This window comes from Tetrahymena thermophila, assembly GCF_000189635.1.
Source record: "Tetrahymena thermophila SB210 genomic scaffold scf_8254468, whole genome shotgun sequence".
NCBI classification, from domain to species: domain Eukaryota; phylum Ciliophora; class Oligohymenophorea; order Hymenostomatida; family Tetrahymenidae; genus Tetrahymena; species Tetrahymena thermophila.
The window spans coordinates 1-19,154 of record NW_002476244.1 but is presented as its reverse complement, the minus strand read 5'-3'; the positions used below and the strand labels follow the sequence as shown (position 1 = coordinate 19,154).

The 19,154-nt window shown below is 23.2% G+C and overlaps 8 protein-coding genes across 8 annotated transcripts; 6 read left to right on the top strand and 2 right to left on the bottom strand. All coding sequences in view use genetic code 6, as the record gives it.

The window, feature by feature from the left end:
• Positions 1-828: 828 nt before the first annotated feature.
• TTHERM_01044410 (hypothetical protein) lies at positions 829-3,053 on the top strand (the record flags this gene model as incomplete). Its single annotated transcript, XM_001030625.3, has 5 exons — positions 829-913; positions 960-1,238; positions 1,304-1,382; positions 1,432-1,502; positions 1,570-3,053. The coding sequence occupies 5 exons, from the start codon at positions 829-831 to the stop codon at positions 3,051-3,053; spliced, it is 1,998 nt and encodes a 665-aa protein (XP_001030625.2).
• Positions 3,054-3,301: 248 nt separating this feature from the next.
• On the top strand, positions 3,302-4,749 carry TTHERM_01044400 (integral membrane protein DUF6 containing protein; the record flags this gene model as incomplete). The annotated part of the gene is made up of 2 exons (XM_001030624.2): positions 3,302-3,496; positions 3,544-4,749. 2 exons carry the CDS (start codon positions 3,302-3,304, stop codon positions 4,747-4,749), a joined length of 1,401 nt encoding a protein of 466 aa, XP_001030624.2.
• A 750-nt stretch (positions 4,750-5,499) lies between these two features.
• TTHERM_001044393 (integral membrane protein DUF6 containing protein) lies at positions 5,500-6,331 on the top strand (the record flags this gene model as incomplete). The annotated part of the gene is made up of 2 exons (XM_012799466.1): positions 5,500-5,535; positions 5,603-6,331. 2 exons carry the CDS (start codon positions 5,500-5,502, stop codon positions 6,329-6,331), a joined length of 765 nt encoding a protein of 254 aa, XP_012654920.1.
• Positions 6,332-6,972: 641 nt separating this feature from the next.
• Positions 6,973-7,449, bottom strand: TTHERM_001044391 (transmembrane protein, putative; the record flags this gene model as incomplete). The annotated part of the gene is made up of 1 exon (XM_012799465.1): positions 6,973-7,449. One exon carries the CDS (start codon positions 7,447-7,449, stop codon positions 6,973-6,975), a length of 477 nt encoding a protein of 158 aa, XP_012654919.1.
• Positions 7,450-8,796: 1,347 nt separating this feature from the next.
• On the top strand, positions 8,797-10,725 carry TTHERM_01044390 (heat shock 70 kDa protein; the record flags this gene model as incomplete). Its single annotated transcript, XM_001030623.1, has 1 exon — positions 8,797-10,725. The coding sequence occupies one exon, from the start codon at positions 8,797-8,799 to the stop codon at positions 10,723-10,725; it is 1,929 nt and encodes a 642-aa protein (XP_001030623.1).
• A 2,945-nt stretch (positions 10,726-13,670) lies between these two features.
• TTHERM_001044376 (transmembrane protein, putative) lies at positions 13,671-14,256 on the top strand. The gene has a single exon (XM_012799464.1). It carries the CDS (start codon positions 13,837-13,839, stop codon positions 14,125-14,127), a length of 291 nt encoding a protein of 96 aa, XP_012654918.1. The 5' UTR covers positions 13,671-13,836; the 3' UTR covers positions 14,128-14,256.
• A 79-nt stretch (positions 14,257-14,335) lies between these two features.
• TTHERM_01044370 (tetratricopeptide repeat protein) lies at positions 14,336-17,057 on the bottom strand. Its single transcript, XM_001030621.2, has 3 exons — positions 15,785-17,057; positions 15,346-15,708; positions 14,336-15,291 (listed from the first exon to the last, which is right to left on the bottom strand). Exons 1-3 carry the CDS (start codon positions 16,977-16,979, stop codon positions 14,555-14,557), a joined length of 2,295 nt encoding a protein of 764 aa, XP_001030621.1. The 5' UTR covers positions 16,980-17,057; the 3' UTR covers positions 14,336-14,554.
• A 629-nt stretch (positions 17,058-17,686) lies between these two features.
• TTHERM_001044369 (transmembrane protein, putative) lies at positions 17,687-18,751 on the top strand (the record flags this gene model as incomplete). Its single annotated transcript, XM_012799463.1, has 1 exon — positions 17,687-18,751. One exon carries the CDS (start codon positions 17,687-17,689, stop codon positions 18,749-18,751), a length of 1,065 nt encoding a protein of 354 aa, XP_012654917.1.
• Between the last annotated feature and the right edge of the window lie 403 nt (positions 18,752-19,154).

Genomic DNA, 19,154 nt, shown 5'->3' with positions numbered 1-19,154 from the left:
AAATAGCGAATTCCACTTCTTTTTGATAATCGCACTCCCCATTCAGCACGAATAAGTACAAACCAAAGTTTTTAAACAATCAAAAGTACTTTATTCGAATAACCTCACAACATCATTCTACTTAATAGAATAAATATGCCTAGAAAAGTTATTATGCATTCATATTCAACCCTGTCTTTCATAAGACATAAAGGAATTTCAAAAAAAATAAATAAATCAAAACAAATTAATAAAATTAAAATTCTTTCTTAGCCTTAAAAATATATAATTAGTATTTTTTAAAATATCAAGTTGTAGTTGATAAGAATCTAAGAGCGATAGAGATTTCAGTTGAGATTTATCATTAAATAATATCAATCTATCTTATAAAATAATAAAAATTTAATTAAAAATCAAATAAATAAATAAATAAATATTTGAAAATAAAAAATTAGAAAAAAAAATACAAACAAAAAAAAAATAAATAAATAAAAAGCAAAGAAAAACTAATCAATAAATAAGAAATAAAAATTAATAAGATAACAAATAAAAGTAAAAAATAATAAAAAATTAAATATATAACAAAAATAAAATAAAAAAAGAAAATAAATATAAACTGACAGTGAGCTTTTATATTTTTATTTAATTTTTGAATAATAAAGAAAAAGCACGTTTTAAATAGTTAATTAAAAACTAAATAGATATTAATGTAAATAAATAATAGAGTTATTTTCAGCTTGTTAGTATTTTAAAATAAATGTTTTCAGATGCTTTTAACTAATTTTAGCGCTTCTATATATCTTTAATTTCTAATAAAAATATTATATTATCAAACATAAATCAGCAAATATGAAAAGAAATTTCATTCATAATGTCGGTGTTCGAATTAACTAAAATTTGAAGAGACCTAAGTACATCTAACCTAATGATAAAGGTAATTTCAATTAATTAAAATTTAGTAATACTCAATTATGAAATAGATATAAAGCTCAGAGAAGTGAATGTTGATTCATTAGCTAATTAGCCTTCTTAGTATAACTAAATTGACTTGAAGTAGAAGTAATAGTCAACAGATGCGATTTCTAAAAATGAATTTCCCTAAAGCAAATCGAGTAAATTTGAAGAGAATAAGCAGTTAAACAATCAAAAAGGCAAAGCAGAGGCAAATAACTCCAATTTATAAGACATAAATTAAGATTCTAATTAGCAGTTAGTAGTGAAAATTAAAACTATTCCTAAAATATAATGCCTTTACAAAGGTTTTACTTAAAATTAATTGCACCTATTTAAAAATTTTCTAAACTTTTTTAAAAAAATATTAAAGATTACTTTAATAGAAAGCGAAAAGAATTACAGTCTTACTTATCTGACGATAAAGATCCAGTGATTTCCATTGAAGAAATGTATTCATGTTTTTTATATTTACAAAATTCTTATTAATTTTGTAAAAAGGTTTCACAGTAGTGAATTAAATAAAGTGTTTGGAGACTACTTTTTAAAGTAACAAACATAGCAACCAAAAAGTAAAATCATTATAAAATAAAATGAAATTTATTTTTAAAAATATTTTTTTGATGAATTAATATTTAGATACTAAAAGAAAGACCAGGCTATAAAAAGACACTGAAATAAAAAGTGAAGGAACTGGTAATTTTAAAGACAGAAAATTTTATAATTTAAAAGGAAGTAAATCAAATACTCATCCTCAGTCTATCAATTAAAGCTATTAAAATATGAATTAAAAAATGTTGAATATTGATAAAAATAACTTATCTTAATTTTAGGAAAGTTATGAACCAAAGTAAATTTCACCAAGCAAGCAAAACAATATTATTGATCAAAATAAAGATTAATTATAATTTGGCAGAAAATAAGCTGCAAAAGAAGAGTTTGATAATTATAATTTCAAAAAGTTAGGTGAAATAATTCACCAAAAGTAAAACCATCAAAGGAAATAGGATGAGACAAATTATTTAAATAAAAGTAATTAAAATATTTTTGAATAGCACAGAATGCAAAAATGCAATTAAAATACCACATATAACTAATATTTTGCAGGAGCCAATAACTACAGCCTTTAAGATAATAAATTCAAGAATTAAATTGTAAGAGATGATTTAATTATAAAGTAGGAAAATGAATATAGTGAAGGCAGCTTGGATTTAATAGAAGAAGAATATGATTTATAGCCTTAAAAATAAAGAAATAATAATAAAATTTAGACAAAGGAAATCCAAAAATTGAAAGACCGTAATAATTTAAACAAGGAAAAATTCGAGTTAATTAATAAGAAAGAGCATTATTAACTGCAATAAATTGAAAATTAAGAGTATTAAATTTGCTAAGACACTAAATTAATTGAATAAAGCATTTAAGATCAAATTTTCAATAAAGACTACATGAGAGATTTTTATAATCCTTAATTCGATGATAATTATTTACAAAAATAAAATAAATAGAATTTATAGCAAGACAATTTATTGAAATAAAATCAATCAAATTGCTAATATTTAGAAAATGAACTTATTAATTAATAATAACCTCAACAATAAGTATTTACACATTAATAAATCTAAGAGTAATTTTATCAACTTTAGTAGTCTATTATACCTGAATAATAAAGATATAACTAACAATAATTATATAATAATTTACAGCTATAATAATAAGTGTTTAATATGCAATAATAGTAGTAACCAGCAATATCTATGCAATTTCCCCTTTAAATTTCTCAACATAATTTAAACTAGCTAAAATTTAATCAGGATGAATACTAATAGTAAGGGTTTAACATTCCTTAACAGTAAATGATTTAAGAGAATAATTAATAATGTAACCCATATTTGATTGATTCTAAGGAATCTAATGAATTATATTATTCTAACATCTAAAGATAAGATATTTCTCCTATTTCTCAGCAATAGCAACTTTTTTAACAATATCCTTAAAGTTCTTAGTAAAAAAAAGTGAATATTTTTCACTTGATTTCCAATAAAAAAAGAAAAAGCGATCATTTATAAAGAGCTGAAGATAAGTGTGTTTTTAGATAAAGCAATCCTCGAAAGTATATATGAATACTAATTTAAATCAAAATAGGTTGTTTAAATAAATTTTTTAAAGTAGTGATTTTATTTTTATTATATTGTGTGTAATTCATATTTCAATTTCTTTGTGTCTCATATTAGTTAAATTTTTAAATTTTGGCTCTTTTTCAATCTGATTTTTCATGATTTAATTTAAAAAAGAATAAATAAATTATGATGAAATAAAAATTTAAAAAATTTAAATAAAAAAAATAAAGTGAAATAAAATATTGTTTACGATGAAGGCATATGTTGATCAGATGGAGAATGAATTAAACTTGTTAACAAAGCCATTTTATAAGATCATCAAAGAAATAAAATAAATGTGTAAAAATTAGACTTCATGTGAGCTATTTTCTTTAAGTATAAACTCCGTAAAAAATATAGATTATAAGGAATTAAGCAAATTAACACTCAGTGCCTTATATTATAATGTATAATTTTTAATAAAAATATTTTTTAGCTTTTATATATGAAAAAGTTAAATTAGGTATCTTAAAAAATGGAGAAATCGTTAGCTTACACTAAAAAAGAATTAGATTTAGCATTTTAATAACTTAAAAATATCATAGAGGCAATAGAAGGTAAATAGAAAAATAAATAAAAGAAATCGAATTTCGCATATGAGCAAAGAAGAAATTATGATGATGAGATCAGAAGACTTTTTATCTTCATAGAGGAATAACTTTAAGAAATCTTTAGTAATTTATATATAATTACCAAAGCCCATTTTAAAAGTCCAAAAAATAAACTCACTTTGTGCAATTAGATTTTTGAGATGAACCTACCATATCAAAAGGATATTACATAGGATTACTGTAAGAGTATTAGAAGTATATTCGAATAAAACTAAATTTAAAGAAAAAGAGGTGTCAGCACTAATCTTTTTTAAGAAAATAATAGTCCTTTAAATAATAAAGCATATGCAGAGAAATTTTAGTCTGAAACTAATATGTCTGCTGCAACAGAGGTCTAAAATAAAATTGCTAATAAACTAATTTAGAGTGATCCTCAGTCTAATGTTTTTTACTCAGAAAAAATATAACAAAAATAAATACCGATGAATTTTGTAAGTCCTAGGATAGAAATTAAAACTCCTCACACTAAAAATAATTTTCTTAATAAAAAAAATTAAGAAAGTACATCAAATTAACACTAATTGATTAAATCTAATTAATCATCACAGAAAGCAGACAATCAAAATACAAACATTAACAATAAAAATGCAAAAGTTTCTTATTCAGGTTCATTTAGTGATAGAGCTGCGCATGGAGAAGTGAATTAGATGTATTAAATTTTTAAGAATAAACTACCTTTGTAAATAAACATAAGTCAGCTATCTGAATCAAGAAATATAAACCAAAAAGAGGAATTTCCTGTATTCTAATCACCAAATTTCAACAACAACCTCACAAGAGAAAATATTAATAAAGCATTTAACAGTCACAGTTAAACTTAAAGCTAAAAAACAACTCTATCCAGATAAACCCATAATATAAGAGACATAACTGCTTCGTGCATATAAAATACAGAAATAGACCATTCTAATTCTATCAAAACCAGAGACATTGATCCAATTATTAATGGAAGTGATAATGAAGGATTAACGGAAAACTATGATCAAGAAATATTAAATGACTCATTTTCAGAGTAATTTTATAATCAAAAACTATAAGACTTATTTTGAATATTTGTATTAATTTTTGAGTAAATAAGTTTGCAATATGTTAATTTTTATATTTTTATTCAGTGATTCATTTATTTTATATTTCCTCATTAAATTTATTTAATTTTTTTATTATATTTTAATTTTTTATAAATATTAGTTTAAAAATTGTGAGTTATTTCTAAAAAATCTATTTTTTAATAAACATAAAAAAAATATTGATTTAAAAATTTATAAAATATATTTATTAATAATAATTTTAACTATGATGCCAACCTTTTGAATTCATTTATATTTAGAAATTTAAGACATATTTTTGAATTTTGCAAAAATTTTTATTAAATTTATTCATTTCTACTTATAAAATAAAAATAATTTCAATTATGTACACTTTGATTATATTTAACTTTTAATGTAAAAAATCAGATTATTAGGTCAAATATATCTTTTTTGATATGTTTTTTTTTTGAAATTAAATAAATCAAGTTATATCTATTCAGATTTTATAATGTTTAATTTATCAAGTAAATTCTTTTAATTTTTCAAATATTAAACAAATAGGAAAGATATTTATTATAAAAGAAAAAATATAGTAAGTAAGTAAATCAATTAATTAATTAATAAGTAGAATAAACTAAAATAGTAAGTAAGCATGTTAAAAGCATTTGAGTCAATAAGTATACAAATCTGCTTATATGAGAAAGAACGTAGCAGAAAAATGGCTGTAATATATGCATTAGCAAGCTAAGTTTTCTTTATATTAAATTTTACATGTGTTGGATTCTTAAGGTAGGGATATTCCACATAGTAAATACTATAAACGAGAATGTCAATAGGATTCATAATTAACTTTACTTTTTGCTACTTTTAAAAGATTCCTGTCTACCCTAAAAATATCACAGAGCTAAAATTAATGGTTTCTAGAGGTTTACTAGGAGGAATTACAGCTATAATTATGTTCTAAAGTTTTAAATATTTGAATATTTCAGATGCTGTAGTATTTGGAAACACAAATCCTATTTGGACAAGTTTCTTAGCAGCAATTTTTCTTGGGGAAAAGCTTACAATAAAGTCTTTGATATTTAGCTTCATTAGCTTTTTAGGTATGCTTTTAATTATTAAGCCTGATTTTTTTTTTGAGGCAACTTTGGATAAAGAACCTATTAATATGCAAGGAAGAAACCAAGTAAAGGGGTGCATGTTTGCCTTATTCGGTTCAATTTTACTATCTTTTATACAAATTATTCTTAGCAAAGTACAAAAATAAATGAAATGCAACAATGCTTAACTTTTAATGTATAATCACTTTTTTGGCTGTATAATTACAGGAATAACTGAACTCTAATTACCTAATAATGACATTATTGTAAATAAAAGGTTTCTCTTTATTATTCTAATTATGGGCGTCTTAGCTTTTATATCATAGCTTTTGTTTACACGTTCATTTACTTTAGAAAAAGCCTCAATTATTTCACCACTTCAATATATTGGAGTTGTACTATCTTTTTTAGTAGATATTTTCTTCTTCAATGAGTAAATATATTTAACTAGTGTATTAGGAGCTGTACTGATAATTGTAGGTAGTATAGCTATCATTCTATGAAAAAAATTAAAAATTTTTGGAGCTTAAAATAAATTGGTCTTGTTTGATTTATAAAAATATTTTATTTGAATAAATAAAATAAACCTTATATATTAATTGATGTATTTAATTTATCTTTTACTTATAGATGAGTTGTAATTTATTGACTTTGAATTTAAAAATTAATTTTCTATTACTTTTGAATACAATACTTACAATAAATTTATAATTTTATTTGGATAATTTAAGTAAATAATATATTCATTATTTATATTTTTAATTAATTGTTACAGTTTTCTATTATGCTTCTATCTTAATCAAAAACAATGTAAACTTAACTAATATTAGCTAATTACATAAAGTAAATAATTTTTAAAAAAAGTAAACCTTAGAAAATAAAACTTTAAATTGTTACTGATTTATAGCTTAATTATATAAAAAATAGTAATTAATAAAATTAAAAAATAAATAAAAAATGATCTAATTCTTTCATAACATAAGCAAATAAATATGCTAATATGAATAAAAACATCAAAGATAAATGGCTATTACTTATGCTTTGGTGTGTTAGGTGTTCTTTATACTAATGTTTACATGTGTAGGTTTGCTTAGACAAGGATACACTACTTAATAAATTCTTCAAACTAGAATGAGTGTAGGATTCATACTTAATGTGATTTTTTGCCGCATCTAAAATATATCTGTGTATCCTAAGAATAACATTGAACTAAAATTAATGATACTAAGAGGGGTATTAGGAGGAATAGCTTTGTTAATTTTGTTTTAGAGTTTTAAATTACTTAACATTTCGGATGGCATAGTTATTGCAAATACAAACCCTCTTTGGACTAGCTTTTTAGCTTCGATCTTTCTTAATGAAAAAATAACAAAAAAATAAGTTATATTTAGTTTTGTTAGCTTTTCAGGAATAATTTTAATTGTAAAACCTAATTTTTTATTTAAAGACACTTAAATAAAAGATTAAACTTAATATCCAGGAAGAAATTAATTTTTAGGATGTATGCTTGCTTTAGTGGCTTCTGTTTTATTATCTGCGATACAAATTATTTCAAGCAAAGTATAAAAATAAATGAAATGTAACAGTGCTTAGCTTTTAATTTATAATCACTTATTTTCATGCATAATAGGTGGCATAGTTTAATTAGACTCTCCAAATAACAGCATTTAAATCACGAAAGAATTTATTTTGATAATTTTTATTATGGCTCTCTTTGGATTTATAGCATAACTTTTATTTTTTAGATCTTTTACTCTTGAAAAAGCATCTTTGGTATCATCTTTATAATATACAGAAGTTTTACTATCATTTGCTGTCGATATTTTTTTCTTCAACGAACAAATATATTTGATAAATGTTTTTGGTTCTATTTTAGTAATTATCGGAAGTATAGCTATCTTAATATGACTAATCTTATATTATTTATGCATTAAAGCAGATCTTTACTATAAAATATCCTTTTAATTATGTTTTTTATGAATTTTGCAAAGTAAATCTAATTAATAATTTATATAAAAATTAATATATTGTATATTCTCATATTTTAAGATACTTTTTTCTTAAAAAATTATTTTCAAAAAATTTTAATTAACATTTTTTTTGTTTGAAAATAACTTTAGAGGTTGAAAGAGCTACCTAACCTATCCATATTACATATATAAATAATATTTTCTTTATTCTTCAATTATCTAAAAAATAGTTTGTATATTTTAATTTCACTCTTTTCTTTAAATATCTAATTTTAATGAGTTTTATTTTCTTATACCAAGTACTATTTTATTGAACATAAATTAAAAAATATTTAATAATTCCAAATTAATATTGCATTATTTAATAAAAAATTCTATTGTAGAGAATACAAAAGACTTTAAAATTTTAAAATAATAATTTATTTGAAATCAGCCTCTTAGTCTCAATAAAACAAAATTAAGTTAAATGAAATTAAATATTTTTAACTTTAGGGCGATTAAAAGTATAGAATAATCTTAACATAATTATTATAATTTTAAGAAATAATTCCTAACAAATATTTAATATTAAAGATTGTGGGTATTAATTCCATTTTATTCTATTAGAATTTATCATTTATAATAATTCGATTTAGAAGAGTTCCAGAATATTAGAGAGTTAAAAATAAAAAATGAATTAATAGATAGATACATAGATAGATAGATAGATAGATAGATAAATAGATAGATGCTTTTTACTTAATTTGTAGGAGAGGTTAATTTGATCAGATTAAATCAGAAAAATTGATTTGCTTCTATTTATTAATAATCATTTAATTAATATTCTTTTTTAGAATAATAGAACAAAAATCAAAATCTGATTATTAATTTTGTTTTTCCTTTAATTTCTGATCGAACTTTTAACTCCTCTTCAAAAAATGATAATTTTTACTCAATTTGGTTATTATTTTATAATAAAAAATAAATCTTAGCTACTAAAATAACATAAAATAAATACTATGGGTAAAAACGATAAAACTAAAGGAGTAGGTATTGGTATCGATCTTGGTACTACTTATTCTTGTGTTGGAGTTTTCTAAAATGATAGAGTTGAAATCATTTGTAATGATCAAGGAAACAGAACTACACCTTCTTATGTTGCTTTCACAGAAACTGAGAGACTTCTTGGTGATTCAGCAAAATGCTAAGCTGCAAGAAACCCCACAAATACAGTCTTTGATGCTAAAAGATTAATTGGAAGAAAGTTTAGTGATACCTCAGTTCAACAAGATATGAAATATTGGCCATTTAAGGTATAGCCAGGACCTGATGATAAACCTTTAATTGCTGTGCAATTCAAAAACGAAACTAAATAATTTCATGCTGAGGAGATATCATCTATGGTTTTAAGTAAGATGAAAGATATTGCTGAATCATATCTTTCAAAACCAGTTAAAAATGCTGTTATTACAGTCCCAGCTTACTTTAATGACCCTTAAAGATAAGCAACAAAAGATGCTGGTACTATTGCAGGATTGAATGTACTTCGTATTATTAATGAACCAACTGCTGCTGCCATGGCTTATGGTTTAGACTAAAAATTGCAAGGAGAAAAAAATATTCTTGTTTTTGATTTAGGTGGTGGTACTTTTGATGTCTCTCTATTAACAATAGATGGTGGTTTCTTTGAAGTAAGAGCAACCGCAGGAGACACTCACCTTGGTGGAGAAGATTTTGACAACAAATTAGTTGAATACTGTTCTAATGAATTTAAAAAAAAGACTGGTATAGATATTAGAAGAAATCCTCGTGCTATGAGAAGACTAAGGACTTAATGTGAGAGAGCTAAAAGAATTCTTTCTTCGAGCGCAATGGCTTCTATTGAAGTTGATGCACTAGCAGAGAATGAAGATTTAAATATGATTATCTCAAGGCCAAAATTTGAAGAATTATGCCTGAGCTTATTCTAGCAATGTATTCCTCCTGTTGAAAAAGTCCTTTAAGATGCAAAAATGTCTAAAAGTTAAATAGATGAAATTGTTCTCGTTGGAGGTTCGAGCCGTATTCCTAAAGTCATCTAGTTAGTCACAGAATTTTTTAATGGTAAAGAACCAAATAGATCAATTAATCCTGATGAAGCAGTTGCATATGGAGCAGCAGTTTAGGCTGCAATTCTAACAGATAATGGAGGAACTTCTACTGAAGGCTTAATCCTTCTTGATATTACTCCTTTATCATTGGGTATAGAAACATCAGGTTAAGTCATGACTACTTTGATCCCAAGAGGTACAACCATTCCTACTCAAAAATCTTAAATATTTACAACATTTGCTGATAACTAGAGGGCTGTTTCAATTTAAGTCTTCTAAGGTGAAAGATAGTTCACAAAAGATAATCACTTGCTTGGTAAATTTAATTTAGAAGGAATCTCTCCAGCACCTAGAGGTATTCCTAAGATAGAAGTAGCTTTTGATATTGATAATAATGGTATCTTAAATGTGAGTGCTAAAGACCTTGCAACAAATATTGTTGAAAAAATAATCGTGACAAACTAGCAAACAAGATTTTCAGATAGTGAAATCTAGAACTTAATTAAAGAGTCTGAAAAGTATAAAGCTGAAGATGAAGCTATTAAGAAGAAGCTAGATGCTAAAAACAATCTTGAAAGCTATGTATTTTCAATTCGAAATACCTTGAATGATTAAAAACTAAAAGACAAGATCAATAAAGAAGAAAGATAAAACCTTGAATAATTGATCGACTAAACATTTTAATGGATAGAATCAAACTAAAATGTAGAAGCAGAATTTTACAAGCAAAAACAGACAAATCTTGAAGAATCTTTTAACCCGATAATGATGAGAATTTATGGACAAAATGGATAAAGTGCTCCTTATAATTCTGGTAAAGAGCCCTCATCTACTTTCTCTGCAGATGAAGTTGATTGATTGATATAAAATTTATAAATATTATAAAATAAATAAAATTGTAGTGAAATATGTTTGATATAAGAGTATTTACCATACATTTGTTTTATTGAAGCTGATTTAATTGGCAAGATTTTTTGAAAGCAAAAATATCTTGAAATATATAGGGTAAAATAAGGAGCCACATGTGGAACCACCTATTTTATATTATATAGATAGTATATAAATTATTTTAATTTTTAATAATTAAAAGAGCATATTTGTCATCTAATATACCTATTAATTTATATATATTTTTGGTACTTTTTCTATTTTATATAATTTAAGCACTTAAATTAACTAAAAAATATGATCAATTATTAATATTTGCTTACAAATTCAATCAAATATTTCATGAGCGTCTTAAAAATAATTTAAGCAGAAGAATAAAAAGAGGTATTTAACTATTTCATCATGATTCATGAGAAGAAGAAGAAAAATTTATGCTCAAAATTACTGAAAATATTTAATCTTTTTCTAATTTTTAAATTATTGATGTTTTTAAATATATTTTTATAGTGAAAATTATTAAAATGGATTAGCATCAATTTTTTATTTGCAATTAAAATGTGAGTTATTAGATGTACTTCTTAATTTAGCTATTAAACATGATAATTATATTTAGTGGAATAATTGTTGAGAAAAATGGACTCATTTACTTAATTTGAATTGATTCTATTAATCTATAACAGCTTAGATCTGATTTATAAAAATTTGACAATATATATGAGATAGATTTTAGAATACAGTATATAATTCTATAGCTGAACTTTGTTGCATAGATTATTTAAATTATGTCATTTTTTATATAATCAAGTATTTTTCAAATCAAAAAATAAAATATTCCATTATTCTATTCTTAGATAAGGGATTATACATTAGATTTTTAAAAACTAAAATAACGTAGTATACAATTATAAATTTCATATTATGGAATAAATTTTATTATTTTTGTTAGTTTTGACTTGCAGTAATATTTTTTCAAATGTTTTAATTATCGAATAATTGATATTATTAAGTCATAATTCAACTATTAATTACTTAAATTACGATAATTTATTTATTAATTTCTTTTTAACCAAATAATATTATATATTATAAAATAGGGTGTCTCTCCCTAGTGGGACTCTAGGTCACATTTTTAAAAATTTTGATACAATATTAATTTGAAAAGGGAGGTTTCTTGTTTTCAAATTTTTCAAAAAATTAAAATTCTTTTATATTATATTCACTTATAGCAAGAAATTGAATGAAAAAAATTGTTTACAAAATTTGAAAATACAAATATTTTTGATACTATTTCTATTCTATATAATTTAAGCACTTAAAACATATTATCAATAATTAATACTTGATTAAAAATTCAATCAAATATTTTATGAGCATGTTAAAATATTTGAAGTGGAAAAATAAAAAGAGGAGATGTATTTATTTCATCACTATTAATTAAGAAGAAGAAAACTTTGTGTTTAAAATTAATGAAAATACTTAATCTTTTTCTAATAATATTATAATGTTTTGATTTGTATTTTTATAGTGAAAATTATCAAAGTGGAATAAAATATATTCAATTTTATATTATTGTTGAGAAAAATGGACTTATTTACTTATTTTAAATTGATTTTATTCGATCTGATTTATAAAAGAATTGACAAGATATGTGAGAATGATTTCAAGCTTAAAGCATATAATTCTATAACTATCTTAATTTTTGTAACTTAGATTATTTAAATTACATCATTAAAATTATCATGTATTTTTCAAAGCAAAAAATCAAATATTCCATTTGTTATTCTTAAAAAATGGATTGCGCATTAGACTTTAAAAAAACCAAAATAATGTAATATAAAATTATAAATCTTATATTAAATAATATATTTAATACATTTTATAATTTTGTTAGTTTTGGCTTTTAGTAACCTTATTTTTTTCAAATGTTTTATATTATGACATAATTAATATTGTTACGTCATAATTCAACTATTAATTACCTTAAATTGAGATTATCTATTTATTAATTTCTTATTAACCAAATAATATTCATCAATCTTTTATATATAAAAGAAATATCTTAAACTAACAAATATGTTTTCGTTTTCAGAAATTGTTTTTGAAATAAATTTAATTTATTTAGGCAGATATTAAAATAAATAATGTATTCTCTCAATCTCTTTCTGTTTAAATTATTAATTTACTTCAATTGAGAGTATTTTTAAGATTAAAAAGATTCTTTAAAAAATTTCTATTTTTGCTTTAATCTTTAACAAAAAAAGTACGTTTTTTATTAAATATATTTTTATAAATTAACATTTGTTAACCTTAGCTTTTAAATATCTCAATTTAATATTTAAAATTTTTATATTTGCTTTCTGATTAGCATTAATGATTAGATATCAAAAATATTTTTATTTTGGAATTTTATACTTTCTGTTTAAAAATAAACAAAAAAAATGCTTTTCACACATGAAGTTAACTTTCAGAATAGCTCCTGACTAAAATTGCTTTAAAAATTATTAAATTAAGTAAAGCAAAAGAATAATATGCTTGAATTTGATCTATAAATAAAAACCAAATTAGTAAAAAATACCTAAATTAAAAAAAACAGTTTAAGTTTAAAACAACCTTTTGAAATTTAAAAACGGATATGAATATCTGCTTATTGTTTATATATATATCGAATTTTTTATGTTTTTAAGCTAATTTTGTAAAAAATTGTATTATTATATAAAATATACTATTTCAATTTAGATATATATCATTTTTTTTACTTATTTAAATCCTTTAGCAATAATTATTTGCCATTAATTATTTTAAAAATATGTCTTTTTATTGTAAAATTTACAAAATAAAAATTATTACATATATAATACTCCTCAAAATATGATTTAAATCCTTTAATATTCCTAGATAAATAATTTAAAACAACATAGCTTTATATTCAAAAAAATGTTGATTATAAATTCAAATGAATCTCATCTTAAATCTATAATTAAAATAAGTAATTAGCTATCAATCTTAAGCTACTGATATTTTATTAACCAAATAATCAAATTGATCAAAATTTATAATAAAAAATTTTATTTTAAATATTAGATGCGATCTATCTCCAAAATATTAATAATAAATAATAAATCAAAAAAATTCAAAATATTAAAAAAAGAAAATAAGAAAAAAATTGGTAAAATGAAACTCAAAAACGCAATATTAATCTTGCTATTCTTTGTGCTTCTTATCTGCTCCAATCTCTCTACCTAAGTTGAAGCTAAATCATTAAAATCATAGACATAAACCGCTATAAAAGATTGTTTAGGGCCTAAATAACACTGCGGTAATGATAAATAATGCTGCAGAGGACTTTGTGTAATGAACATGTGTCTTGGCTGAAGAAATTTTTCTAAAAATTATAATAATTTTATGGCTCTATCAAATAAATATATGATTAAAATTTATATATATATTTGTTAAAATTTAAAAAAAATAAACAATTTTTTTTTTAGCATAATCAATATAAATTTTACTTAATTTTCTTACTATTCTATACTTAATTAAAAAATATTTATTATAAATTTTCTGATTTCTTTTGCTAAATATATTTTGCTATTTGATGAATTTTATTTAATGAGTATTAAAAGAAATATTTAATTGATTAAAAAATATTTTTTTTTAAATAAATAAAATAGAGTTGCAAAAATGTAATAAATTTTAATAGTTTTAAAAACAAATAAATGGTGATATGAATTTTTAGATTGTTAATTTTATATAATTTAATATTTTAAATAAAATACTAACTTTGAATTCTTCTTCATCTTATTCAAATATATTTTTATAATTTTTAGCAAATTTCAGGATATTCTTCTTTATGATGCTAAATGAACTAGTTAATAACAGTATTGGTTTAAATAATATATTCTGTTAAATAATCTTTTTCACTGCTTTCTCTATTTAGGATTTCAACAAATTCGATTACGCTATTAGCGAATTCAGTCATGTTAATATTTTAATATTAAAGTTGGTATCTTAGTGTATATAATTTTATTGTTTCGTCATTAAAAGGTATTCTACCATTGCTTTACTCTTTTAAAATTTAAAATATATTTTTAGTTAATTCAAGAGCGTTGAAATACTCCTCTAAAGATTATTGAATTTATGCTTTTAAAATTAAGAACGAAATATATTCATCAGCATATTCAACAGAATTCTTTGTTTAATTTATGAGAGGATCTAAGTACTTCATGACCTCATCGTACTTTCCAAAGATGACATAAAAGTTAGCTAATATTTTATAAGTTTGGTATTTTATTTCATCAAAAGAGTTTACTCCAACAATTTTAGAATGAAGTTCTAAACATTTTTTACCAGCTTACTCTATTTTTTCTAAGTATTATTCTTCCTGATAGGATTTAAGTAGCTAATAGCAACAATAAAGGTGCTGCTTCGAACCATTTTCAGTTTTTTCTATAATTTTTAACGCTTTTTCTCCCATCTTAAATGACTATTCAAACTGACCATTCAAATAATAAGCTTCGCTTAAACCTGCTTTAAATCTACCTATATATACAATATAAATATATCAATTGATTTTATTTTTTACCATTTTATTACCTATTTCGATGTCAGCCAGTTATGAAGAATTAATAATATTTAGAATTGATTCACCGTATTTGACAGAAAGATCGTACTCTTCTGTAATTTTGTGCAATCTCATAAGATTAACTAAAATTTAGTATTTGTCTAAATTAGGGGTTTTTTCGTCAAGTAAGTTAAGTGCTTTTTAAAAATATTCAATTGATTTTAACACATCACCTGTTTTTTCATATGCTATTCCTACGTTTTAGAAAGCTTTAGCCTTTCTAGTTGAGTCATTGTCATCTATAACACACTATAAACTCTCTAAAGCAGTTACTAAGCTTTCATCATATTAGTTTTATAAATATTAGCAAGTGAAAATTCTATTTAAGAGAGTTCCTTAATTTTAAATAAATAAATAAATTCATTTTTGATTTATAAAAAATAATAAATGAGCAAAATTGTAAATAAATACCTTTATATTGCTTGCGTTCATTTTCAGGCATTTAATCTATTTGCTATATATATTTTTCAAATTCAGCTTGAGCTTCTTTATACATTCCTTTTTTAAAGTAGGTAGTTGCCATATCTTAGTTTATAGGCTCTTCTTGAGGTTTATTTTTTTACTATTACTTTGTTTGTTAATAATTTGATTAGTTTAAATTGATTTTAGCTTAATCTAAAGGTTAAACCGTTTATTAATGCATATTTTAGATCTTCTCTGTCTCTTCTATTTCTCTAATTTTTTATTATAAATTCTTGATATTTCTTGATCCTTCTCCTTAAACCTTTTAGTAAATTTCAATAGATTCATTTAACACAGTTTTAGCTCTTTCAAAAAGCTTAAGTTCGGAAAAAATATAGCCAACTGTTGCGAAGAGATAGGCTCTGTGAGCTTCTAAATTAGGTTTTTTTGCCAAAATGTATGCTTTTTCGACTGCTAAATGAGCCTATTGATCATTATTTATAGCTTGATAAGCTTATGTTTAAAGATTAAGACCTGTAAATTTCTGCAATAAATTTTATGTGTTGTCTTATGCTTCCATTTTTACTACTATATTAGAATAATCTAGAGATTTTTCATAGTTTTACGAATGGAGGAAAAGATTTGAAATGTTATTATTCACCTAAAGGTACATATGCTCAAATTCTTTAGGATTATCTTGATAGAGATCGTCAACCATTTCTTCAGCTTCGAATGCGTATTAAAATGCCATTGTCATTTTTTATTTTTAGAAGTAAAGAATACTTAAGTCATAGAAGCATGTAGCTATTTGTAAACTTTTTTTCTCTTCCTTTTATAAACATTCAACTTGCTGCAAAGAAAATTCTATTGCTTTATCAAAGTGCTTAGCCTCTAGAGCAGCTCTAGTTATTAAATTAAAAACTAGATAGTTTTTGATATTGTCATTGCTATCCTTAATTACCTTAAGACTCTCGCTATAAATTTAATCAATAGGCTTCTATCTAAGGTTAGTATAAAGTTGCATAACCTCATCCATTTAAGTCTGAGATATTACAGCAAATCCATAACTTGGCTAAAATTGCATGATTTTTCTCAGTTAAATTTTATTATGAGTTAAAGTTTGTTAACTCAGCAGAGTTTCTTACCTTACTCTAGAATAAACAGCACTTTTGGCAATTGCGCTAGCTACTTTCCTTAAAAACATTTACCTTTTAATTATTCTTAAATTTGTTATTTATTTTTTTATTTATTTTTGGAAGATTCTCTATTATTTAAAGATTTAAAAACTATTAACTTTTTAAATAAATAGTAGACCTGGTTTAACTCCTAAATGATTACATCTAATACTGCATCAAATCTTAGGTAAAGCATCGTCATTATCTTATTTCCAAAATAATCCGCAATATAGAGAAGCTATTTTTCCTAAGAAGATTTCTATTGAAATAATTATACATTAAAACGACGCTATTTACTATTTCTACTTGATTACTAATCTACTTTTACTCATTTGACGCTACCTATTTTTCTAAAATTCTTAATTTTAAAACTTTACTCACATATTTTTACTTACCAAAAAATATTACTCAGTCTAAAAAATTAAGCAAATGTAATGAGTTACAATTATTTGTATTTGGGAGTGATACCTAATTCATTTTTCGTATATTTCATCATTAACATAATTTACTGAAATCCTTTACTATGTTCACACTTAAAACCACTCTGTTTTTTTAAATATATTTAAATAGCCAAGGAGTTTCAAGAAAAAAATAGTAATTTAAAAAATTTAATTAATTGAATTGAATATGATATCAGATTACGTCTTTAATTAAACATACGCAACTATTAGAAGTTCTAAGAATTCTGACAACTAAAAAAAAAGGACTTCATACATATAGACTCTAAGTCTAAAAAATGATTTTAAACAAAAAATTCTTGAAAATGATTATTAGGATATATCCCTGGCTGATAGAAATTAAAATTTTAATCAATAAATTTAAATTTTTTCAAAACAAAGTAATGAAGAAGTACAGTAAATATCTTAAGTTTCAAAACTAGATAGAACTATTTTTGAAGACATAGAAATATTTGGAAATTGTAACAATAAAGTAATTATTTGCTTTAATTAGTAGAAAGGAATGCTTTTCGGGTTAGATTAGCATGCAATACATGAGAGAATAAGATATGAATATTTTTGTAATTAATTCAAAGCATCTGCTTTTTGCTTGTAATACAAATAAAGCAGAAATGAAATAGACTCTAAATGCATCAATTTATCATAGCGAAATAAAGATAAGCAATTTCCATCTATACTCTGGTTTGACCAAACAAGAACAAATTGTTTAGAATTAGATGCTTATATTTTTTAAAGGCTTTAAAAGAATGTTGATAAGTTAAGTTAATTCAAAATATAAGTTGTAAAAATTTAAAATATTAATTAAAATAAATTTGAAGTCTATTTATGGCCTTAGTTATATATCCTTAATAAGCCTATTACTTATGATCTTAAATTTATAGATTCAATATTAAACTCAGAGCTCGGTCATATACCTAATACAATTGATGAAATAATAATGTCTAAAGCATGTAAGGGAGCGATTAAATTTAATGAAGAACTCAATTAAAATTAGATGGATATGTTAATAAAAAATATTAAATTATGTGAGTTTCCTTTTTACTGTGTGCATGGCAGAAGCTCAATACATCCATTTTTTTCCTTAGAAATACAAGACGTTTGCTAGATCTAAAAAAATTATCAAATTTGAATTTTTAATTGCATACAGACAAACTTAAATAAATTTTCTTGAATAAAAAAGATTTTACAAATAAGACATTAAATATTATTTTAACTTTTTATTGCAGCAATCAACATAAATCTTGTAAAATTCGAAAATATTTTTATATATTTAAGAGAATTTTTTTAAAATTATAATGATTATTGTTTAAATTAAAATTATTTATTTTTTCACCAACTTTTGAAAATTTTGACTAATCTCTTTTGTTGTAAAATAAATGTTTAATAATATATGTTGAAAAAAGCATAAAAAATTTTGTTATTTAAATTGAGAATAAAATAAAATCAAAGCATTTATCTTAAATATTATTTAATCTTATTTTATTTTAATTGGGGTTGGGGTTGGGGTTGGGGTTGGGGGGTTGTGGGGTTGGGGTTGGGGTTGGGGTTGGGGTTGGGGTTGGGGTTGGGGTTGGGGTTGGGGTTGGGGTTGGGGTTGGGGTTGGGGTTGGGGTTGGGGTTGGGGTTGGGGTTGGGGTTGGGGTTGGGGTTGGGGTTGGGGTTGGGGTTGGGGTTGGGGTTGGGGTTGGGGTTGGGGTTGGGGTTGGGGTTGGGGTTGGGGTTGGGGTTGGGGTTGGGGTTGGGGTT